Source organism: Paramormyrops kingsleyae, chromosome 10 (assembly GCF_048594095.1).
Source record: "Paramormyrops kingsleyae isolate MSU_618 chromosome 10, PKINGS_0.4, whole genome shotgun sequence".
In the NCBI taxonomy this organism is placed as follows: Eukaryota; Metazoa; Chordata; class Actinopteri; order Osteoglossiformes; family Mormyridae; genus Paramormyrops; species Paramormyrops kingsleyae.
In genome coordinates, this window is record NC_132806.1 from 32,446,214 (window position 1) to 32,468,780 (window position 22,567).

The 22,567-nt window shown below is 39.2% G+C and overlaps 3 protein-coding genes across 8 annotated transcripts; 1 reads left to right on the forward strand and 2 right to left on the reverse strand.

The window, feature by feature from the left end:
• The first annotated feature begins 1,173 nt into the window (after positions 1-1,173).
• Positions 1,174-7,588, forward strand: LOC111847943 (pituitary homeobox 1-like). Its single transcript, XM_023819573.2, has 5 exons — positions 1,174-1,297; positions 2,567-2,621; positions 5,603-5,749; positions 6,006-6,208; positions 6,302-7,588. The coding sequence occupies exons 2-5, from the start codon at positions 2,576-2,578 to the stop codon at positions 6,848-6,850; spliced, it is 945 nt and encodes a 314-aa protein (XP_023675341.2). The 5' UTR covers positions 1,174-1,297; positions 2,567-2,575; the 3' UTR covers positions 6,851-7,588.
• A 2,909-nt stretch (positions 7,589-10,497) lies between these two features.
• Positions 10,498-16,768, reverse strand: LOC111847944 (pterin-4-alpha-carbinolamine dehydratase 2). Of its 3 annotated transcripts, none has more exons than XM_072717681.1 (4): positions 16,687-16,768; positions 12,569-12,700; positions 11,700-11,780; positions 10,498-11,353 (listed from the first exon to the last, which is right to left on the reverse strand). In XM_072717681.1, exons 2-4 carry the CDS (start codon positions 12,650-12,652, stop codon positions 11,258-11,260), a joined length of 261 nt encoding a protein of 86 aa, XP_072573782.1. In that variant the 5' UTR covers positions 12,653-12,700; positions 16,687-16,768; the 3' UTR covers positions 10,498-11,257. The 3 variants fall into 3 exon arrangements, with proteins under 3 accessions (XP_072573782.1, XP_023675342.2, XP_072573781.1); XM_023819574.2 differs by having other exon boundaries at positions 16,573-16,706; XM_072717680.1 differs by lacking the exon at positions 16,687-16,768 and adding an exon at positions 13,933-14,825.
• Positions 16,769-17,944: 1,176 nt separating this feature from the next.
• Positions 17,945-22,567, reverse strand: LOC111847951 (UPF0461 protein C5orf24 homolog). 4 transcript variants are annotated; one of them, XM_023819583.2, is made up of 3 exons: positions 22,238-22,567; positions 22,119-22,143; positions 17,945-21,554 (listed from the first exon to the last, which is right to left on the reverse strand). In XM_023819583.2, exons 1-3 carry the CDS (start codon positions 22,243-22,245, stop codon positions 20,940-20,942), a joined length of 648 nt encoding a protein of 215 aa, XP_023675351.1. In that variant the 5' UTR covers positions 22,246-22,567; the 3' UTR covers positions 17,945-20,939. The 4 variants fall into 4 exon arrangements, with proteins under 4 accessions (XP_023675351.1, XP_023675350.1, XP_023675353.1 ...); XM_023819582.2 differs by having other exon boundaries at positions 17,945-21,557; XM_023819585.2 differs by lacking the exon at positions 22,119-22,143.

Here is a 22,567-nt window from a genome sequence, read left to right on the forward strand (position 1 = left end):
TTATTTAACAGTGCAATGTAGTTGAATTTGCTATGAAATTTACAGAAAAAAAAATGTTTACAGGTTTTGAAACTTAGTGGCAGGGAAAAACTCAGCAGAAAACTCATAAGATGCATTGCGTTTAATTTTTAATATTTGCTCAATCTCATAAGGAGGGTCACGATCATAATCAGCATGTCAGTTCTTATTAAAACATGCAACATGTAAGTTCTGAATTCTTAAGAATTTCAACAAATTTTATTTAACGCGTAAATTTGCATATGTATAGCCAACACTATAATGCAGTCCCATAGTAAAATCGATTTTTTTTTCCAGATACTCTGGGAAACAGCAGGCCGAATGTTCTGTGAAAATGCGTCAGTAATTACTATAAAGATGTATATTTTTTATTTCACTCGTGGTCATGGGTACCATCAGCTTGCTGATTATGAGCCTCGGTTTGGATAGTGGACAGTTCCGCTACTATAAGCGCAGCCTCATCTATCAAACTACACTGAACTATTGAATATACTAAAAGTCAAACGAACTCTTTTTATACTTTAAATTTTTTACTTCAAATCTCAATAATTTATATGTTAGTTACTCTAAATACTATATTATAAATACATTAAACGGCAATTCAGAGGGTTCCTTTTCATTATAACAACTGGTTAATAAAATGCTATATTCTATAAGCAAACCGTTCCAATTTTAGCAAGTTAATTGAGGCAAGCATTAGGCCTGTTGTTACGTAGTTTTAAAATAACAGGCCTCGAAAACATAAATCAGTAGCATAATGGTAAATAAAGAAGCTGCCTGCATAGATAGGGCTATTTGAGCGAAATCAAGTGTTTGTGTTAAACACAGGCCGTTCGTATTGAAAGCCCATCCTTGTGAATAACCTTTATAAAAGCAACTCGTGTTGATCAAAATATTTTAACACACATTTTTTTCCATTAAAATAAACATTAGTTAAACACAAGTTCGGGGTTTAACACATTTTCGCTATCAAATCACGTGGTAGAATAGTGAATGATTCACACTATAAACAAGTTTTGTATGTATGCGTTTTGCACCGTGGGATACGACTCTGCACTGGTATCTAACATGGAAATCCGCCAGTTATTATCATACAATAACACAAGCGAAGGGGAGCGTCTGACGTCACTACGCTCTGAAGAAAAGGTCGTCGCAGGACTAGAACACGTCAAAACGCAGGTTCCGACGCGCGCAGATGTACATATCGTTGGATATATTGCTCACTCGCATGGGATAAATCTATATTTTGCATCCTGCAAGTTTAACTAGGAATAATCTGGTGGGTGTTCTCCTTTTCTTCTTAACAAAATATATTACAGCTTAAAGAAGTTTCCCTAAATAAATTGTTCTGCATAATGTATGGAACAAGTGTCATAAGTCATATATACGTGTGTGTGTGTATGTATATATGTTAATATAGCAATATATAGGTTAATTTTGTTATAAAATATTTAACTGTAACGTTTACGAAGAGCCGGTTACTGTACGAAAAACCGACATCAGTATGTGGACTGACAGTTAAACGAATATAAATACGTTTTAATTATGCATAAATTACTGTTTTAAATTAATTGTTTAATTAAATCTTTTCATTAAACTTAGTAATCAGCATTTAATATGCCTATCATGCTTTGGCTGAAGCAGGTACGGATTTTTGCAATAATATGCTAATTTAAAACAGTAACCGATGAATAATTAAAACTTATGTATATTGTAAAACCTCACTGATGTGGGTTTTTCGTGTACTAACCGGTTCTTCGTAAACGTTACAGTTAAATATTTTAGAACAAAATAATTCTGAGCTGCGGCGAGCCTTCAAGGTCATCAATAAATACAGTTAGTGACTCAAAAGGAAAACAATTGCCATGTCACATGCTACAAGGAATGTCTCCACATGGTTAGCAAATGTTTATTGTGCAAATATGTATTGCAGCATGTAAAGTTATAGACATCAGTTGGTAAGTCAAAGCAAATATAACCCTATCGGAATTAAAATTCTAACATCAAATTTGTATTAATGTAGCGTATCACCTCTTAGATTAAACAATCAGACAAATGTACATTAGAAAATTATATATAGCTGTTTAATTATTGTTTGATGCCTAAGGTTATTTGTATCAGTGGATGCAACGGTGACGCGCTGGAAATTTGGATCTAGTCAATACTGCAAATTTTTTTGTAATCTCCGTAATCTTTAAAATGAATTAAGTGCTAATGAATACAAAAACACAATCGACATTTAATATTATAGGAGATGTTTTATAGTATATTTATCATAATCACAATCGAAACACTTGAGGATTGAATATACTGTATGTTGAAAAACAATTTTTCTATTTATTTTGAAAGAAATATTTGCTGGTAGGGGGGCGGCGTGGATTTTGACGCTTTGGGAAAAAATATAGTCCTATCTGTCAATAAATGATTGGATTAAAAAAATAAGTTGTAAGCTCTAGTAATACTTCTGCATGTTTTTCAGAAAAACTTTGTAATGAAAAAGATTTGTTGTGTTTTTATATTCTCATTTGTTTTGATGGCTGTTCCACAGACCACTGGAATGGACGGTAATTTGACTAAGAATGTAGTTGCCTGCAGGACACCAGGTAAAACCTTCTTTATTACATTTTGTGTATGAAATTTGTTTTATTTCACACGAAACATATTTTTAAAAAGTTTCCGTGCATTAAGCCGCCTATGTGTGCATTTTCTGCTGTTTCAGTGATAAACCACATTAAAAACAATACTTTAGATAGGCCTACTCGCCGGTATAAAAGCACTTTGGTAGGTGAGTTTATCGCACTATTAATGTCACAAGGAGGCCTGTATACATTACAACTCGCTCTTTTAACTAAGATGTATAGACCGATACGAAAATGCGGTGGCCGATATAAGTTATAAGGATCTAAAATTGCGACGATAATACAGGCCAAAAGAAAGGTCGAAATTAAACAGACGCCAAAGGTTTTAACTGAACAGCGCTTTACTGACTGTGATATGACCGTCAATTTTACAAACTCTGACAAATAGCAAATTAATAGGAGAATTCATGGATTCGCCAAAAATAAAAATAATCAAGCGGTTCATCTTCTAACCGCATATCATGGTCTGGTGTTAAAATAATGCAAAACAAGTAAATAATATCAGCGCTTACAATGTGGTACAGTATGTGCTAACCTTACAAATGAACTGTTCATAATAAACAAGTAACACAAAAATCACTTTCGGGTCCAGGCGTTTTGGCCAAACTTAAACTGCTAATAATCCCAGGCTAAAAGTGTTGTTATAGGCTAACTGAAGATCCGTAGCTTCGCAATATTTCCTGAAGTGAAAAAGGTCCTTTTCTTGTCATAAACGATGAACGTGACATCATCTGTGCTGTTTTTCGGCGTGTTTTTCTTTTTAGTCGATGCCAAAAAATTAGTGGAAACGTATTAAAAGATCTGCTGCTTCTAATGGTCAAACCAAGACAGCTTTGTCTCAATAAAGCGCTCGCGCCACATAGGCCTACCCGAAAGCGGTCAAAGTCGTCGGATTCTTTCCGAAACCACCACAAACAGATTATCAACGCTTTGATGTAATAGCCTATTTAAAAATGATTTCTGCTTAAACTTAAACTGGATTTGTATATTTTCTCCCTCATCAACTGTACAGTGAAGGATAATTAAGTTGCAGTGGCCTAAAAGCCAGTATTCACAGTGGGTTCGCTGTTGGGGGATTAAGACCGCATGAAGACCCCCTGCCTATTCTACAAACAGACTATTATTAAGGAAGTAATTGGAAAGTTTAGAACGTTTGTGCAATTTCAGAAAAGACTATTTGTTCTCCTATATGATTACTTTTTAGTCTTTCCCATATGTTAATTGGCCATCTTATGACATAATGCTCACACAGTGTATATCTTATTAGGACAAACACTAACAGAAATAGCAAAACAAAAGGTGGAGTCACTGGTAACAGTTAAATCAGCTCAATAAATATAGTTAACTGGGAGAAAGTGCAGTGTGTGTAGTTTCTTATTAATGATTAAATGCTTGGATATTACAGTGCATCATTGTCTATATTGGAGGAAATGTCCTTACATTCCTGAAAACTGAAGCATATTTTTGTTCACAGGTATCAGGGCAACTGAAATCAGACCTGCTTGAAAACAGGCATATTCCGTACCTCCCTTAATACCTTTTAGCAAAATAAGTCCCTCAGCCAAAGTTGTATTTGAAAGAACCCGATTAGTATGTGACCGTTTAACTGAAATTTACTGCTGATCTGCGTTATAGGTTTCGTGTTCCTGTGGCTCCCCAAAACTGATATTCATAAACTACTTGTTATATATGGAATATGAATATCTCTATATATATTATAATCCAAAGTGTGTAGCTATTGCATTGTTCTTCGTAAATTCTGGGATATCAGTCTATACATCTTAAACAGCTGACTCTCATAAAATGTTCCTATTGACTGATAATCTCTCGCTGAATCATAACTTTGGCACCTCAGACTCGTAATACTGTTTTTATTTTCTGTTTCTAAACTGTGGAAATTGTTGTGAAAATGATGTTAGGTCATTGGAAGGGGTGCGACTATAAATCGATATATAATTCATAATCTGAATCCCGGCGGCTCAGTTGAACTCTAGTGATGTTGATGTAACATCATTAGGCTATTCCTGTATGAACTTGTCAGGTAAACTTACATTACACTTCTTTCTTTAACACACGTTTAACTTTCCAAAACGTCATTACAGGCTTGAAGCACAATCATAATTATCTTTGCAACAGCAACAGATGGGGAAATACCTGAATGCAAAACTGCAGCCGATGCTGCCATCTGCCCAGCAAAAGAAAGATTCCACTCTTTGTATTATCGGTTTTCCAGATGCAAATTGATTTATAAGGTCACATAGTGGTATTGAAGTAATTCATGATTCAAATTGCTTTAGGTCACATAACATATTACACAAAAACATCATTGAAAAATTTTAATAGCAAGCCATTGATATTTCATATTTTACCATGTTCTAATATGGTTGATTAAATATCAAGTTCCAAGAGTTTTTTGTTGTCGTTTGCAAAATATAAATTTTTTTATCACAGGAACGTGTAATATCACTGTCAAAAATGAGTTATTGGCCAATTAAAAAATATGCTTTGTGAGTGCGAGTATGAGTGCGAGTATGAGTGCGAGTATGAGTGCGAGTGTGCTGAGAAGCCTTATAATTCTTTGTTTTGGAATCGGCGTGATTTGCCTTGTTGAGACACTGGACCACAAAGTGATTTGGGCTAGATTCAGGGTAGGTAAGACTTATAAAATAATGAAAAGAACTTTCTGTAGAACACTCCATGTACAGTACCAGTCCAAGCTGGGGTGGCGCCCTAGGCGAGCATCACTGCTGGCACCCCCATTCGAGGCCAAGTGGAAATTGGCTGGCAAGCTGGCACCCCTTCATACGTTGGTGCCCTCGGTGGTAGCCTATATCGCCGATAAGGCTGACCGGCCATTTACACTGTAAATTTGAAACCTGAAGTGCATATGGGTCAGTTAAACATGTCCAGGCCTAACCGGAGTATGTTTCACTAACAATTTTAAGGTGGGATGAATTTGGACAGAAGTTCTGAGGCTGTGAGTCCGCCACCGACGCGGAACGTGCCCCACGCCTTTCACCGGCCGAAAGCAGCCACTGGCACACCAGAAGCAGAGAATTGCAGCAGCGAATCATCTGATACTGAATTATCAGGTAGAGTTGCTGCATTTCTGCCTTCGCTACTGTCGCATGTGCTGTCTTCTCGCTCGGATAACCTGTTCCAGCATGTTATACCATAATCCTGCAAAACCACTGTGACGCTTTCAAAGGACGTGCTTTGTTTGTAAGTATGCCAGAACCAGAGCATATGTCAGCCTCTAGATAAGATAAACACAGGCCTTCAACATCAAAGAAGACTAGAGAACAACTTATACATGCATTTGGTCTGTCCCGTTTATTGCTTCTGCAGAAAAGGAGAGGAAAGTCGCACAGCGATGTGATGATTCGGCCGCTGAAGATGCTAAAAAGAAAAAACAGCGGCGGCAAAGGACACATTTCACAAGTCAACAGCTCCAGGAACTCGAGGGCACTTTTCAGCGGAACCGGTATCCCGATATGAGCACGAGGGAGGAAATAGCAGTGTGGACTAACCTAACCGAGGCCAGAGTTAGGGTACGGTACTGTTTGAAAATAGTTATTAAAAAGTCTTGCATAACGAACCGTGTGTAGTGTTAGCATCACTAATAGATTTATTCTGTCTTACAGGTCTGGTTTAAGAATCGAAGAGCGAAGTGGAGGAAACGCGAGCGCAACCAGCAGATTGACATGTGTAAAAACGGTTATCTGCCCCCGTTCGGCGGCCTGATGCAGCCGTATGACGAGGTGTATCCGGCCTACACCTACAACAACTGGACAAATAAAGGGCTCGCTCCAGCACCTCTGTCCAGCAAGAACTTCACCTTCTTCAACTCCATGAACCCACTCAGCTCCCAGTCCATGTTCTCGGCTGCAAACTCTCTCCCCGCTATAAATATGCCGTCCAGCATGAACCATTCCGCTGTTCCCGGGATGCCAGCCTCAGCTCTGAACAACATTAACAATCTGAACAGCATCAGCAGTCCTTCCCTCAGTCCGGCCATGTCCTCACCTGCCTGTCCTTATGGAGCAACCGGCTCGCCGTACAGTGTTTGCAGAGACGCTTGCAGTTCTAGTTTGGCCTCACTAAGACTGAAATCTAAGCAGCACCCTGCTTTTGGATACGGCGGACTGCAAAGCCCTGGTCCTGCTGTCAACGCCTGTCAGTTCAACAGCTGACAAGAGAAGCATTTTGTATATGAGACGCAGTACTTATGTTAAACGTGCACTATGTTTATGCCTTATTTTTTTTGTATTTCATCGTGGTGGGACAATTGTCAGCATAGGGATTAACTGACACAGGAAGAATTACGAAAACATGTATCCAGTGAACCCAATTAAAGAATAACCGAGATGAAAGTTTATAGCAAATATTAACGTGTCGGAATAGTACCTACATCAGTGTTTACAGAGACCGCCATCGATTATACATTGAACAACTTAAGCTAAATATGGTAAGAATTCAATGCTTTTGAGTGTTCATTTTATATTTAAACAATTTGAATTCCTTATATGCTCAACGCATTTGCCACGAATTTATACAAACCTGAAAAAAAGAACAGTCGGTTGTATATGACTTTATAAGTTAGAAATTTAGATAAACTACAATAAATTAATGTGAATTAAAGACATTTCAAATTTAGATCTAGATTTTCCTGCAGCTCCCGTTTTATTCTCCGCGACAGAACATTTCTGCAGGTCGCTCGTCTCCGATGCGGCTCCCGGCTTTGGTCCCGCTGCAGAATCGCGTTCCTGTTTACAAGCGACGATAATCGACGAAGCGAATACGTACTTTATCTGGAATGTTGTAGCAATTTATCTACAATAATCAACTGAACTTACGAAAACTTTGTATTAAAGGCAAAATAAGGCGCACTCAGATTCACCAAAATAAACTTGAAATAAAATTTGAAAACAGCTTCGATTCTTAAATGGAAAACCATTAATTTGTATATTTTAAACAAATTTCACAGTGGAAAATTATGGAGAAAAAACGAGATGGATGTGTAGTGCGTTTGCTAGGTTGAATACATTTCCAAGTTGTGTAAGACGCTGCGCAGAGAAAACCTGACTCATGAGTTTATTGTAAATGTTACTAGGAACACAAAGTAATTATACGTAAAGAAATAAGGATGTTCCGGCATAGAAGGAAAATAAAGGTAACCAGCCATAAAATGGCACGGAAGACGGATGTTACTGAGATGCACAATGCAAAATGAAAATGTTCAACGTTAGTTAACGCAAGTTTAGCTTCTAATCCTGGGGACAGTGTCACCGCGGTTCTTGGTCCCTCCTGAATTTTTTTTCAGTCTGCAAAAGACAAAATTCCCCTCAAAAAAAAAATTGTCTCCATTTTTGAAGTAACGTAGGAAAAAATCATAGCCAAAAGAGAAACTGTACAATGCAGGGGCTCCAAGCAATTAAGCAACCACTGGTCAGCAAACAAACAAATGAAATGGTGTTTCCCTGCGTGAAGGTCCAGTACAGCGGTCAGGCTGCAGAACCAAATGCCTGACGTCAGGCCATCTACAGGAATTTCTGTCGGCCTGGCATTTCCAGTTAAGCTTGGTTAATGTTACCTGGAACCAGGGGCGTTGCTAGAGATTTTGGGCCCCATGAAAGCATATCATATTAGGCCCCCCAGTCCAAACCAATCCAGTTATTTTCCTAATTTTTTAGGGCCCCTGTCACTCAGGGGCCCTTGGAATCGTCCTAGCTTTCCTCCCCCTTACGGTGCCCCTGCCTGGAACACAGAATATTTACAAAACTTAGCAAAAGGTGGAACATTTCAAAAAGGTCTGCTACTTTTATATACTGAACTTCATTATTTGTAACCCACGGAAGACAATCCACAAATATGTACCATGATCCACAAATATTAAATTATAAATAATAATAATATCGACAAAAATATGGAGCAATTGGTACACGCGAAACATATTTTCCACGTTTGTGGATCACATCCTGTCTATTTGTGGATCACGTTGTATTTGTGACTTCGCTCCTATTTATTTGTGAATTTTTGTCCACTTCTTACCGCAGCTGATCTGTAGAAAAAAAAAATCCACAAATGGACAAATGTGCAAAATACGGTTCACGTGTACAAATCGCTCCATATTTTGTGGATATTATTTTACATAACATAAATTTTAAAAAGAAACATTTGTGGATAGTTAAATATCTGTGGATAGTCTTCCGTGGGTTACGAATACTGAAGTCCAGTATACACTTCCATACTCGAGTTGTCTTCCATACTCGAGTTGGACTCGAATCACATTTTTTGTGACATTTGGTCTTAGACTTAATTGCTTGTGACACTGATTTCTAATCTTGAAAAGACGTCTAAAGTTCACATTATATATGAAGCAGCTGTTTCAAAAGCTGAAAATCTACTAGTCTACCACACACACACCCTATATATATATATATATATATATATATATATATATATATATATATATATATATATATATATATATATATATATATATATTCACACACATACACACACACACACACACACACACACACACACAAACAAATACACACCCATTATATATATATATACACATACACACACACACACACACACACAGGCTTATTAAGGGTGGGAAGGAAAATGGATGCTTTCAGGGGACCACAAGGGAAATCGATTTTAAATATGGCTTTTGGATGTAAGTTACCGTGATTATGTTATCGCATAAACGAGGCTGAACACGCTTGCTCATTGATGACAGTATCGTGCCAGACACTTTTCCAGCACAGTCTTAATTTAAATCCGAAGTTTGGGCAAACTTTGGATTCGATAAGGTAAACAGACACCTAGGCATGTCTGAACACACTGCAAATGTAAAATAAAAAGCGAAAATAAGACTGCATTATAACAATCATAGTTAACTGAATCCCGTGTTCTCTGCGACCGAGTATGGCTGCAGGTCTGTAGGGATAAATACCTTAATCCCCCCCCCCCCTCCATTTTTTTTTTGTAGTCCGGTCTGGATTTCCTGGCTAACGCACCTTAAATGCCACGGGGGAGACACATTTACAGAGGTTGTTTCTGCTTTCCTCCAATAGTACGTACACAAACCAACAGAAGAGCTAATGAGGGATAAGTGGCAGAATTTTATGACCTTGGGAGTCACGTGATCATGACACGGCATTGAATCCCACCGCACATGAAGATACTTAGCCAGAGGCCAGTCGGATCGCCCATGCCGACCCCAGGCCACTATCAATAGCATCTACCACGGGCATGCAAGCGTCAGAACTTTACCTTTGAGCAATGGAAGGTCACCTGGTCCGATGAACCCTGTTTTCTGTTGTACAATGTCAATGGCTGGGTACGTGTTGAGCATCTCTGGGATGCACTGGACCGACAAGTGTAATCCGCAGCTATGCAGCCACATATGCAGCAGGTCTCCATGCGCTGGGTGTTGCGACTCCCTTGATAATCTTCAAAATTATCTACTTTCACCACAGTAGCCTTTCTGTTGGTTGTACCACATGGGAAGACCTTCATTCAACCTCACATCTACACATTTTTGCTGTCCAGCACCCAGTTGATGGTCCATGGTCCTCCCCCACTCGCACCACTCTCAGAAGTTTCTACATAATGATTTGGCCCTTGTCAAAGTCACTCCGATCTTTATCCCAGTCCAGTACCTAATATTAGATGGTAAGCTTGCTTTTCCCAGACCTGGACACACGCCGTTTTAATTAAATACTCAACATCACTTCACATGGGGCTGGTCGTAATGTTTAGGCTCATCTGTGTACAGGCTAACATCACAATCAGAATCTAAATAGAGGGACAACTGAACAATTCCTAATATCAAATCAATTTATTCTAAAGTTCCATATAATTAACAGCTTAGAAATGACAGCAAGAAAAGTACTGAAGGCACACAACTGCACATATACTTAAAATTTTATAGTAAAGTTTTCTTCTCAATTAATATTAAAACATTACACCACACATGACACACAGAATAAATTAATTACATTTTGCACTGCAAACTTCACATCTGACATTTCTGAAGTTACATTCTTTGAGTCTTTTGCCATTACTGTCTATCCTTCTATAGAAGTTCCCTCCCTATGCGGGCAGTTTGCCCTTCAGCCATACAAAGCAGTACATACTGACATTTCTAATAAGGCAACTAACAATATTAGGTTTGGCACAGTTTTTCCAACTTTTCTTATTTTTGCTATGGAGTATATTTACTTATCAAAACATGTGCATTTCAACCTTTAATTTAAATTTATTAAAAAATGTACTTTACATTTTATTTCTTGTCTTTATGGGCAATCACTTTTACAGTTAAACCAAATTACCCCCCTCAAACAGAACTAAGATTCTGCTTGAAGACCTAAGCACCTCCACATGGTCTACATCCTCTCCAGGCATGAGGAATAAACATCTCACGTTTAAGTGACCCAACTGTAACAGAAGTGACTGCATTTATTGTTCTGTAAATCATCAAGTACTTTATAATAGAAGATAATTACATACATTTCAAAATTTTTCATATATTACAGATTTTTTTAATCCATATTCAAATCACAGGACACAAAAGAATCCGTAAGCTACATAGTCAGAGCCACTTTGTCTATGAACTTGGCAAGTTTGATATCTTTTTTTGATAACCCTCCACAGTCATGTGTAGTCAGTGTTATCTGAACCTGAAAACAAGAGGCAAGACAACAATCCTATCAGATGCCAGTGCAATTATGGTTGAATAATTGTAAGTTCAAGAAGCAAAGCCTGATTTGTTCTTTAAACCCTTTCCAAGACAAAAAGGTGATCTAATGAAACACAATCGCAATCACACATTTATGCATTATATTAGAGTAATCCTAAACCATCACTGAAATCATTTTCAGCTCAGATTTGAAATTCCCTTTTTTAAATTAATATTTAAGTTACGTGTATACATTCTGACAATGTCAACTAACAGTGTACACAAGCCTGGCATCTCAAGCTTCTAAAGATGTTAATTTTTCAGAGTGATTTAAAATTCCGGGTTACCTTATTATAGACGTTAAACCACTCAGGGTGATGATTCATCTTCTCCGCTTGCAGAGCCACTCGTGACATGAATCCAAAAGCCTACCGAGGAATCGCAGATGATCAGTGTCTCCGCGGTTTGAAACTGGCGAGTATTTCTGTGTTTTGGCTGCTGCATGGTTTAATTTGCTCCATTTCAATTCATTCGGCATCATGCCACATTGTAAGCAAAATATCACAGTTTAAAATGAGATCTGGGAACATCCTCTGTCCCTTTAACAGAGGAGGATATTTGTTTCCACTCGTTTCATTTGTTTGAACATTTTTATTAAGACTAACATTTAACATTAGCCACCATACTAGTGGCTAAGGTTAATCACCTACAGTACACATCTGAATGTTGCCCATTTTAATTATAAAACAGCTACATTTTTTGCACGCTTAGCCCGACATACAGAGAGTTGTTGCAATTTTTATCTGCAGTTTCAATTAAGCCTCAAAATACTTCCTCATAATTAAATCAACAGATGTCCCCGTTTATAAACCAAAGAGATACAGTGAGGGACATAATTATTTAACCCACTGTTGAATTTCTAAGTTCACCCATTTATAAAGAAGGTTTATTTTAACATCAGGAGATAGAATTTAAAAAAAAAAACAAACAAGAAAATCATTATGTAACAAGTACAAATCAATTTATCATTTATCTAGGGAAATTATTATTTTCTCCCCTCCAAACCAGCAAGAAATTAGATCAAGTACATGTGCACTAACACAACACAAGTAGTACTTACGTATTAACAGATACCACGTCAGCATTCACAGCAAAGAGTTGAGGTGTAGAAAGAAGTGAAAAGAACTTTTGAATTGAATCTATTTGTTCTGTGTACCTGATTGAAGGTCTTGAAATCCAGCTCCTTGTAAAGAGCATCACGGTTGTCCACTTCAATCCATCCCGTGGCCTTCAGCTCCATGAGAAGCTGCTCCCTTTCTGAGGCAGTGAGCCAGTGAGAGTCTGAAGCCTTGGTGATGAGAACATATTTAAAACATTAATATAACAGAATTGTGACACTTTTTTCAGACACACACGCCGGGGTCACACACGGAGCCAGGGTCACACACAGGGCTGCCCAGCCTCCGGCATCCTTGGAGCAGTCGGGGTTAAGGCCCTTGCTGCAGGACCCTACAGTGACATCATCCTTGGAGCAGTCGGGGTTAAGGCCCTTGCTCCAGGACCCTACAGTGACATCATCCTTGGAGCAGTCGGGGTTAAGGCCCTTGCTCCAGGACCCTACAGTGACATCATCCTTGCGGCCTTAGGATTTGAACCATCAAGCTTCCCAACACGGGCATGGAGTCCAAGTCCACAGAGCGACATACTGCCCCACATCAAGCAGACACCCAACACAGCACAGCTATCAAAGATCTGAAGAAACTTTTACATGCTTATTATTACAAAGATGCATGAGAAGGAACATTTCTGCTTCATAACTGCCATTATTAAGTGCCATTGTTTGCTTAGTACAAATACAGGTACCACCCCACAGAGGTCAGACATTGAGATCAACCTGCTATATATATTACTTTTCAACCTTTTATATCCAAGGACCCGCTGTGGCCAGGAAAACAGCTTTGGAACCCCCTACACAGGTTATGATAATGTTTCTCATGTATAAGTTATGCAGTTACGACAAAAATATATGTAGAAAACATTAATTAATAGGAAACCTGGGCTGCATTAATAACAGCCTGGTTACTTTTTGAAAAGTAGCTAAACTTGCAGTTTGCAAAATGACCACTATTTTTTTCTTTTTTCCCCTCCATGAGGCTAAGGCTCTTCTCGTTTTACACTTCCGTGCGTCTGCCGAATGTTAAATAAATTCGTAATGAAAAGGAATTAAGGGTATAATTTATGTTGCCAACTGCACAGACTGCATGCCGGCGAGTTTGTCTCAACATCACCTGTACTTCCCTCTCAGGGATAGGGCTGGGCACTAAAACGATTATCGCCATGATTATCGCAATTTCCCTCAACATCGATATGCCAAATGCTTGATGGAAGTCCAGTATAGTTTAAGACAAATAGTCTCGACACGCTTTGCAGCACAAAATGAGGTCACTTTCTCTGTGACTGCTTGTCAGGACTGACAGTGAAGCACGTCGCATATAAAACTAGGGATTTATTGAACAAATAACAGAATAGGGCAGGTAGGCAGACAACAGACAAAACCATTAAAACAACAAGGCAACTCACCGGAATAGCAGGTAAATCCAAAACAACCCTTTCACTAAGGGAAATCCAGCCAAATCCAAAAGGAAAATCCACAGTGAAATTCAGTCCATGAGAAATCCGGCAGTAATAATCCACAGAGAATTAATAATTAAGAATGCCAGCCCCAGTGTTTTTTCAGCAATGACTAAGTTAACCTGTTCATCTTCCATCTCAGGCTTCTGAAATGCAAAATGGTGTTTGGTGCAAGTGGTGCTTTTGGTTCTTTTAAACGGGCCTGGAGCCCTTTTCTGAACAGAGAGCTCCATCTAGTGGGGTCAGTAAACAGGGCAAATTGTTCCGGAAGCATCATTTTCACCATCACTACTGTTTGGCGAGTGTTTGTCACGTTCTGATGATACTATGATGATACCGCCCGCAAAGATTCCACTCCCCCCATCCCACCTGAATATTTTTCAGGAAACTGGGGAAATGTTAAGGGCATTCATTCTAACGCAAACACAACTTGTCAACATCAAGATCAGAGAAATTATCGAGGTTATGTCCGTATATCATGCGATAAGCGGATACGCAATTATCATGATACACCTGCTTCAAAATAGCGTGCTGTCTGCGTTTTCTAGTGTTAAGCCCGAGAACAAATAAGTGTATTTTGTATGATTTACTAAAATTAGATATTATTTTGCAGTCCATGAGTATGCAGCCATACCACCTGCAGTTCATACTATGTAATCCACCTGAAACTAAGCAGGTTTGGGTCTGGCCAGTACTTGGATGGGTGACTAGTAAAGCTGGGCTGCTGCTGGAACAGGTGTGGGTGCAGCCAACAGGCAGCCCACTGCCCCAGTGCAGTGATGGGGACACTGAGGCCAGCAGGTTAGCCCGTCTTGTGGTCTGTGTGGATCCCACTGCCCCAGTGCAGTGATGGGGACACTGAGGCCAGCAGGTTAGCCTGTCCTGTGGTCTGTGTGGACCCCACTGCCCCAGTGCAGTGATGGGGACACTGAGGCCAGCAGGTTAGCCTGTCCTGTGGTCTGTGTGGACCCCACTGCCCCAGTGCAGTGATGGGGACACTGAGGCCAGCAGGTTAGCCTGTCTTGTGGTCTGTGTGGATCCCACTGCCCCAGTGCAGTGATGGGGACACTGAGGCCAGCAGGTTAGCCCGTCTTGTGGTCTGTGTGGATCCCACTGCCCCAGTGCAGTGATGGGGACACTGAGGCCAGCAGGTTAGCCTGTCCTGTGGTCTGTGTGGATCCCACTGCCCCAGTGCAGTGATGGGGACACTGAGGCCAGCAGGTTAGCCTGTCCTGTGGTCTGTGTGGATCCCACTGCCCCAGTGCAGTGATGGGGACACTGAGGCCAGCAGGTTAGCCTGTCCTGTGGTCTGTGTGGATCCCACTGCCCCAGTGCAGTGATGGGGACACTGAGGCCAGCAGGTTAGCCCGTCCTGTGGTCTGTGTGGATCCCACTGCCCCAGTGCAGTGATGGGGACACTGAGGCCAGCAGGTTAGCCTGTCCTGTGGTCTGTGTGGACCCCACTGCCCCAGTGCAGTGATGGGGACACTGTGCTATAAAAATGATGCTGTTCTTCAAACAGATATAAAGATATATGAGATATAAAACTGAGGTCCTGACTCATAAAACTGGCTAAAATTGCCCACTGTGGCCCTATCAAATCTAGCCTCCTAATCATCTTACTGGTGAATTCTCTCCTGCCCCTTAGCTACTGTGTGGGGAGCATACTGGTGCAGAATGGCTGCCGTCGTATCATCCAGGTGGGGGCTACACAGTGGTGGTGGTTGAAGTGGCTCACCATTGCTTCTGTAAAGCGCATTGGGTGTCATGAAAAGCACTATAAAATACAATTTTCATTCATTTCATTTCACAAGTGTGTTCTCTACACATCTCTCTTTTTTCATGTTCTGAATCTGTTTAAGGTGAATCTAAAGGAATTTTAAGTAAAATACCTAATATATTAGCCCAGGCGTTACAAACCCCCGGACCACGCATTCCGAAAGCAGAGCTGCCCCCGTCCAGTATACACCGCTCTCGCGATAGTAACAGAGTTTAACACAAGAATGGCGTAATTAAATAAATAATTTAAAAAAAACAACAACAGAGGATCCATTTAAGCAACAGAAAGGCTGGAGGCAAAAAAAGCCCTGAATGTATATTGTTTTTCTCCCTTTTAATTTTTATATATGGAAACCAGAGACTTGGCCATTAGCTCAAACCAAAACCACAATATATGACCAATTAATTCATACAGTTCATCAAAGTCAAAATAAATGAGACGTTTATTACCACAGTCATCGCCTACATAAATTAATGTTCTTGATACTGGCATTAATTACGGTGATTACAATACAGTGGATAACTTGGGGGTTACAGGCGACAACTTTGACACCAGTACTTAACAGTTCTGGTTAATGGGACATGCAGTTTACACGGTGATTTGAAATGAAAATCGTAACTTGTATTTCAAAAGCCCTCATTACGTTATTTTCATCTAACGAGGGCTGGCTGACGCCCGTTGTCACCGTGCAGGAGTATATCGATCAGGATATAATGGAAAAACTAAGACGAAAACTAATATTTACTCTAAAACAATTTTGCCTAACGCTCGTATATATGTTCGGACAAAACGTGGATCCTTATTCTTACCATTTTTGAGGCGTGCCTTGGCAGAAGTGTGTTGCAAACTTTGAAAAGAGGACAATGCAATACACTACCAGACATACGTGTAAACATTAACCAAGGCATGTTACACACAATTACCTCCCAGCGACGTCCAACGTGCGCCTGCCTTACGCAGGTTACGCTAAGGTCCCCCGAAGGGCTGTGAGCCGTCTTTCTCTTTGCCTGTTAGAAAATAATATCTTATCGTTGTCACTAGCTGATTAGCATTCTTTATAAGATTTGAAATGAGAGAATGGATAACAGCAAATCTTTACACAAACAAGGTCTTGTCAGAGAATATCAGTTTGTGTGCACTGTAGATTCTTCTTCTTTCCGAACGATGCACTGTAGAGCACAGTAGACGGCGTACGCACTTCTCATTTAGAGTAATCTTTAGGGCCAAATCCACAGAAGAAAATAATAAAAATGTGTTATATTTTATATGAACCAAACCGCCTCCTTGGATATAAATGTTAAATACATATTTTGCCAATATGACACTCCATTATTCTTCAACTTTGATTAACACTAATATATAAACAACACAAAGTTATTACCCGAATAAAGGCTTTAGATTAAGATAAAGTGTGTTTTTGTTTTTCATGCTATGTGACATATAAGCGCACAGTGGCATTCTGGTGTTACATTCTGGTGTTCTCTTTAATTCTTCTTCGTGTCGAGTCTACAGGTCAAAGGAGATGATCCAAAATAAAACTGCTACTGAGATTTCTGTGAATTTCATTGCAATCTCATGTTCTGTCCACAAAGTTGAAGTTAAGGATGTAAGAGAAGTATAAGGTTTAGGTGCTTAATGTTCTTTCTATGAACCCCTGGTGTGTCACTCATATATTTCCACACCCAACTGGAATTTCTGTATGCCGCATAGTGACAATGGTACAGAGAGGAATCTGCATATATTCATTTTTTCATTTGAAATAGCTGATTTTATGTATTGCATGTTGTCTATGAGCACACTGTGTCCTCCGAATGTAAAAAGTTTGACAAATGTAAAAATGTAAAAAGTACCAACATGCTCTACTGTTACATCTTTTAGAATAAAAGCAAACTTCAGCCAAATTTCCTCAGTAAATAACTGTTTAAAGAAGTTAGTAAACAATTAAAACTTTATATAATATTGTATAATTCCACCATTGATTACTGATTGCTGTCAAGATTATGTCATTGTCCCTTTTTGACCGTTGCTTCGAGCTATAGCTGTCGCTAATCATTGGGTTAAGCCAAGTAGATACATGAAACATGTTTTCATAATACAATTAATTACCAATGTTCAGTTTCATAATTGTTTTGCAAATATTTTTCTGGACAAAAATACTTGTGAAAAACAGACATAATCATGTTTAGGATATTCATATGTTTATTACACGAATATTCTCCACACTTAACAATCATGCAAGAAAAAAATACAATTTTGTGATGATAAGAGTCCCGTCTCTGATCAAATGAACTGCTAACAATGCATGACATAACATTTAGTTAAAAATTTATTGTTTGTTGAGAGAATAAGTCTTTGTCAGAGAGAGCTGGGAGAGTGCTTATCAATGTCCATTGCAGTTTCTGTTCATAGGCCAAGAAGAACTTTGTAAGGAGGCTAAGCATGATAGATTTTTGGTAGTAGTAATAGTAAAATGGCTTCTTAAGCAACACTACATTACTGTACCATACATTTTTCTCATTTATTGCTAATCTAAATGACCCCTCTAAATGATCTGTTTCACACATGGAGAGCATTTAATTGGTGTCGTTTTTAGTTTATTTTCTAACTCTTAAAACAACACAGCCAAAGTCTGTATTCACCAGTGTTTTAATGGAATTTAAACATTTTAACATTACACTACATCCAGGTCTTTCTACAAGATCCACTTTGTCCATTTTAGAACTTGGCCTCAAGGCTGACAAATATGTAGGCTTTTATGGACTAACCCTTAAGCCGACCACAGAGGAGTGTCGCCTCTGGAATATTCCAGTAAGTGAATATTTCCAATAGAAAGAATTCATATCTGCATATCAATAAAGTCTGTTGAACAAAAAATACATGTGACAAAATGCGAATGACCTGGGATCAGTAATATGTTGAAAGAGGAACAAACCCAACGCAAATTTCAGCACCATGTACTGTACAGACAAAGGTGCATTTTAAAACAACATAAATGCCAAGTAAAGAATGACGTGACTATATGAATAAAGACAGATGTGGGCACAATAAAGGAGGCAGCTTAGCAGCCATATAGCAAACGATTCCAGGAAAATCCAGTGGACGGCCCAGACTACACCTCAGCACTGCAGTTTCTTAGCTTTTTATTCAGTTAAAACTGCCGGTTATTTGAAAAAGCTCTGAATGGCAAATTACACACACTTTAAGACATACTGACAGATATTAAATAACATAGTTCTAACCGAATAGTCTCCTTTAAAAAAACGATGCATGTCAATAATAAAAATGATGTGAATGGAAATTGATTTTTGTTCATCTGCTCTGAATCTGCTTTACAAGTCATCATGCTCATCAGTGTAAAGATCACAGAGATGTACGTGAAAATCATGGTGTATTATTTGCTCAATTTTAAATTCTTTAGTTGGTAGACAGAAAAACAGACGGGAAGCTTTTAAATGATGATCCAGCTTACTGCCTATCCTTTGGGTGCCTACAGTTACTTTTAGAATAACATTTAGCTTTTAGATGAACAAGACAAATGTTGGACGTTCTTTAAAGTGAAACATCACAAGAAAGGTACGAACCATTCAATGATTAGCAAATAACTGATAACCATAAGGATAATGAGAAAGACATAAACAGATATATGAAGGTTAAACCACAGAATAAAGCAGCGTAAAATGTAAATATACCGTTAACAGTGGAATATAATCTGATTACCCTATGACCCTTTTTTATGATTTTACAGTTTTGTACTGTTTAAAACATCATTAGCCTCCAACCTTAAATTTTCATACGAGGAATCGACAGCAGAGTGAATTTCACGATATTGCACCAGCAGGAGCACGAGGAGAAATTAAACAAAGAACCGAAATAAAAATAAAATAAAAACCAAGTAAATAAGACACAACCACAAAAAGGTATATAAGGTGTATGTCACTATAGGAAGTGAAAGCATAACTTGTTTCCCTTAGAAGAATATATGAATGGGAAATATGAAAATCCCCCCAAAATATTAATACACTTATAATATGAAGCCCACAGACAGCAGCATGTTTACTCTAAATTAATGACCAGCGTGTCCATATCCTACAGTATAAGAACTTCTCAGTCTAACTGTGCAGTGATTTCAAAACTCTTTGTTCACCTGATTCATATTTTATTTTGTATGACAGGTGAAAATTCAGTAAATAGACAATAATTTAACCGAATTTCTCTTTTTATTTTCATGTGGTGTAACCTATATCTAGAACATACTCATATTTTAGTCTTTCGTGTGAATTTCAAAGTACCTGGTGAAACATTAGAAATTACACATACGCTCATAGTATTTTGTCCCTAAAGATTCTTTTCCACATAAAAAACAGTGAGTAATGGTTCCTTAATTTGTCATGTACAACCGACAAATTGACAAGTCATTCAAAGCCTACTTCAACTAGTGTGTATCAAACGGTGACCACAGCAAATTTTTGGAGTGTGTGAGAATTCTGAAGCCACAAAATGGGCCATAATTAAAACAAGCCTATCATTTTAGAAATCCCATCAGCCTATACAAAGAGGAGTAAAATGAAGCACTTTGCAGATTAAATAGTGTTTTTACACAATATTTTTTCCCATCGTACTAGTTATACTCAAGAAGTGTGGTAACGTGATTTTGCTCAAAGGAAAGATACATGTATATTAGGGCAAAACTCTTCAGAAAAATATTCTTTAATATACAAATACAGAATTTATGTTAAATAAATGCCCATTAATCAATTAAATATCTTGGAGTGTAAGATCTAAAGTATTTACTGCTGTTTAATATCTTTCTCAGTCTGCTGCAGTAACATAACGCTAAATGATAAATGTGCAAACACGTTTTATCCAGCACTGCGCTCATTCTGACACAACCGAGCATGCAACTGACAGTTTCCGTAAAAAGAAAAATGAGCAAACTTTAATGCAAATACGACCAGTCCCGTGGCGGATAAACAGTAACTTCTCTAATGTGATATCATCGTAATTCTCATTTTAAACACAAAGTTTAACATACTGACATACCAAAAATAAAAAAAGATTCATTTGAGGCTGGTAGACAGTAAAATACCAGCCAATCTAAACACACCTTTTATACCATAGAGCCACGGATACAGTCGCACGTCTCCCCCCGACAGGCGGCAAACGGACAGGCCGGGCTTCACTCGTTAGCTTCCTTTTCCTTGCCAGAGGGTTCGCACAAGCCTTGCTTATGCATCATTGTATAGGGGAAAGCAGCCCCACTGCAGGTCCCATAGGCCAGTTTGTTGAGGCGAGACAGCGCCTTGATGCTGCCCGGCGGCCGGCCTGGGCTTACCTTATAGCCCGCAGCCTTGGTAGTGCCCAGAGGCCTCCCTGGACTCGTTTTGAATCCAGCCGCTTTTGTAGTTCCCAGAGGGCGCCCAGTGCTTGTTCTGTAGCCCGCAGACTTTGTGGTCCCCGAAGGCCTGCCTCGTCTCCCAGACCTCCCAGTGCCTTTCTTCTTCTTGGAATCATCAGTCTCCTCATTGGCTTTAAGCCCCACTGCCTGGAGATGAGTCTCGTTCCGGGCGTCCAGCGTCTGACACGACACGGCCTTCAGCGGGCTCTGTGCCAGCGGAGGCAGCGGAGGCAGCGACAGCTGCAGGGATGCAGGCGGGGCAGGTGGATAGAACTTGTTAGGCTGCGAGGCGCACAGGTCAAAGTGAGACGCGGGGTGTCGGCCATCTTCTGCCAGGCAGGAGGCCCTGCCAGTCATGCAGTAGTCATTGTTGTTGGCAACCTGGCGCATCATTTTCTGCTGATGGGAAAACGCACAGAAATGAAGAGATTGTCATTATTGGGGACAAGTAGATATGCTATTAAGTCAAATATAAACCAACGCACCAGGAGAAATATTTGCAGAAAGCATTAATAATTAATGTGAAACCTAGGCTGCAATAATAACAACCTGGTTAACTTTTGAAAACTAACATAAGTTGCACTTTATAAAATGGCAGCGGCACTAATATGAAGCGGGCAGAGGGCAGAGGCCGGCGGCACTATGGCAGCGTAACGCCGGGCAAAGCGGCGTGGGGTCCGACCCGGCTATTACCCTTACGGACACTGCAATCTCTATAAAAAAGACTGTTATCAGATGCTAAAAACCCAAATATCAATCCGAATATTTTTTCTGAGCAGCCCAATATACCGTAAACGAACAATAGGTTTTATTTCCCTCACGCAATATTAAAATTATCGTACCATAATTCACCGCGTACACTACTCGCAGTTAAAAGTAATACAAGTTGAATATAACGCGCGGTTCTTGCACAGTACAACCTTTTATAAAAACAACCAAAATATTAAACGCATACTGTACCTTAATTGTTTGGGGATCATGGGACCTAAAGGGTTAAATATAAAAATGATATATTTCCCATCATTAAAAACCTAAAATGGAGTCATTTTTACAATGAATCGCGTGCAGTTTATCATTACCCTTTCATCGAATATCCTTCTAGTCCAGTGAATAATGCAATCCTTCGTTATTTTCGAGATTTGGTTTTTCCTTTTGCAGAGAGGTTTAGATTGGAAAGGCAGCCATTTCCATTAAAAATTAATAAAGCAGGAGGAAACAGTGCGCATGCGCACCTTCCAACCGGGAATTGCGGCAACACTCGCTCAAATAAATAATGCAATTTTAATTAACTTAAGGCTGCGTCTGCGGCTGCATTACGCACACAGTGAAAACACACTATATAGATATTATATAGATATATGCATATATATGTTAAGGTAAGGTCTCATTCAGTCACTGCACCACGGATC

What these genes read in the sequence shown, in the direction of transcription:
- LOC111847944 (XM_023819574.2), bottom strand. Translation starts at nt 16,671, where the DNA reads ATGCCTTGGTTAATGTTTACACGTATGTCTGGTAGTGTATTGCATTGT. An exon ending in CAAGGCACGCCTCAAAAATG is followed by an intron (nt 12,701 to 16,572) that starts GTAAGAATAAGG and finishes CTCATCACCAAG; the next exon opens with GCTTCAGACTCTCACTGGCT. An exon ending in ATTTCAAGACCTTCAATCAG is followed by an intron (nt 11,781 to 12,568) that starts GTACACAGAACA and finishes ATTCCTCGGTAG; the next exon opens with GCTTTTGGATTCATGTCACG.
- LOC111847943 (XM_023819573.2), top strand. Translation starts at nt 2,576, where the DNA reads ATGGACGGTAATTTGACTAAGAATGTAGTTGCCTGCAGGACACCAG. An exon ending in AGTTGCCTGCAGGACACCAG is followed by an intron (nt 2,622 to 5,602) that starts GTAAAACCTTCT and finishes AACAATTTTAAG; the next exon opens with GTGGGATGAATTTGGACAGA. An exon ending in TAACCGAGGCCAGAGTTAGG is followed by an intron (nt 6,209 to 6,301) that starts GTACGGTACTGT and finishes TCTGTCTTACAG; the next exon opens with GTCTGGTTTAAGAATCGAAG.
- LOC111847951 (XM_023819582.2), bottom strand. An exon ending in ATGATCCCCAAACAATTAAG is followed by an intron (nt 21,558 to 22,118) that starts GTACAGTATGCG and finishes TTTTCCCATCAG; the next exon opens with CAGAAAATGATGCGCCAGGT.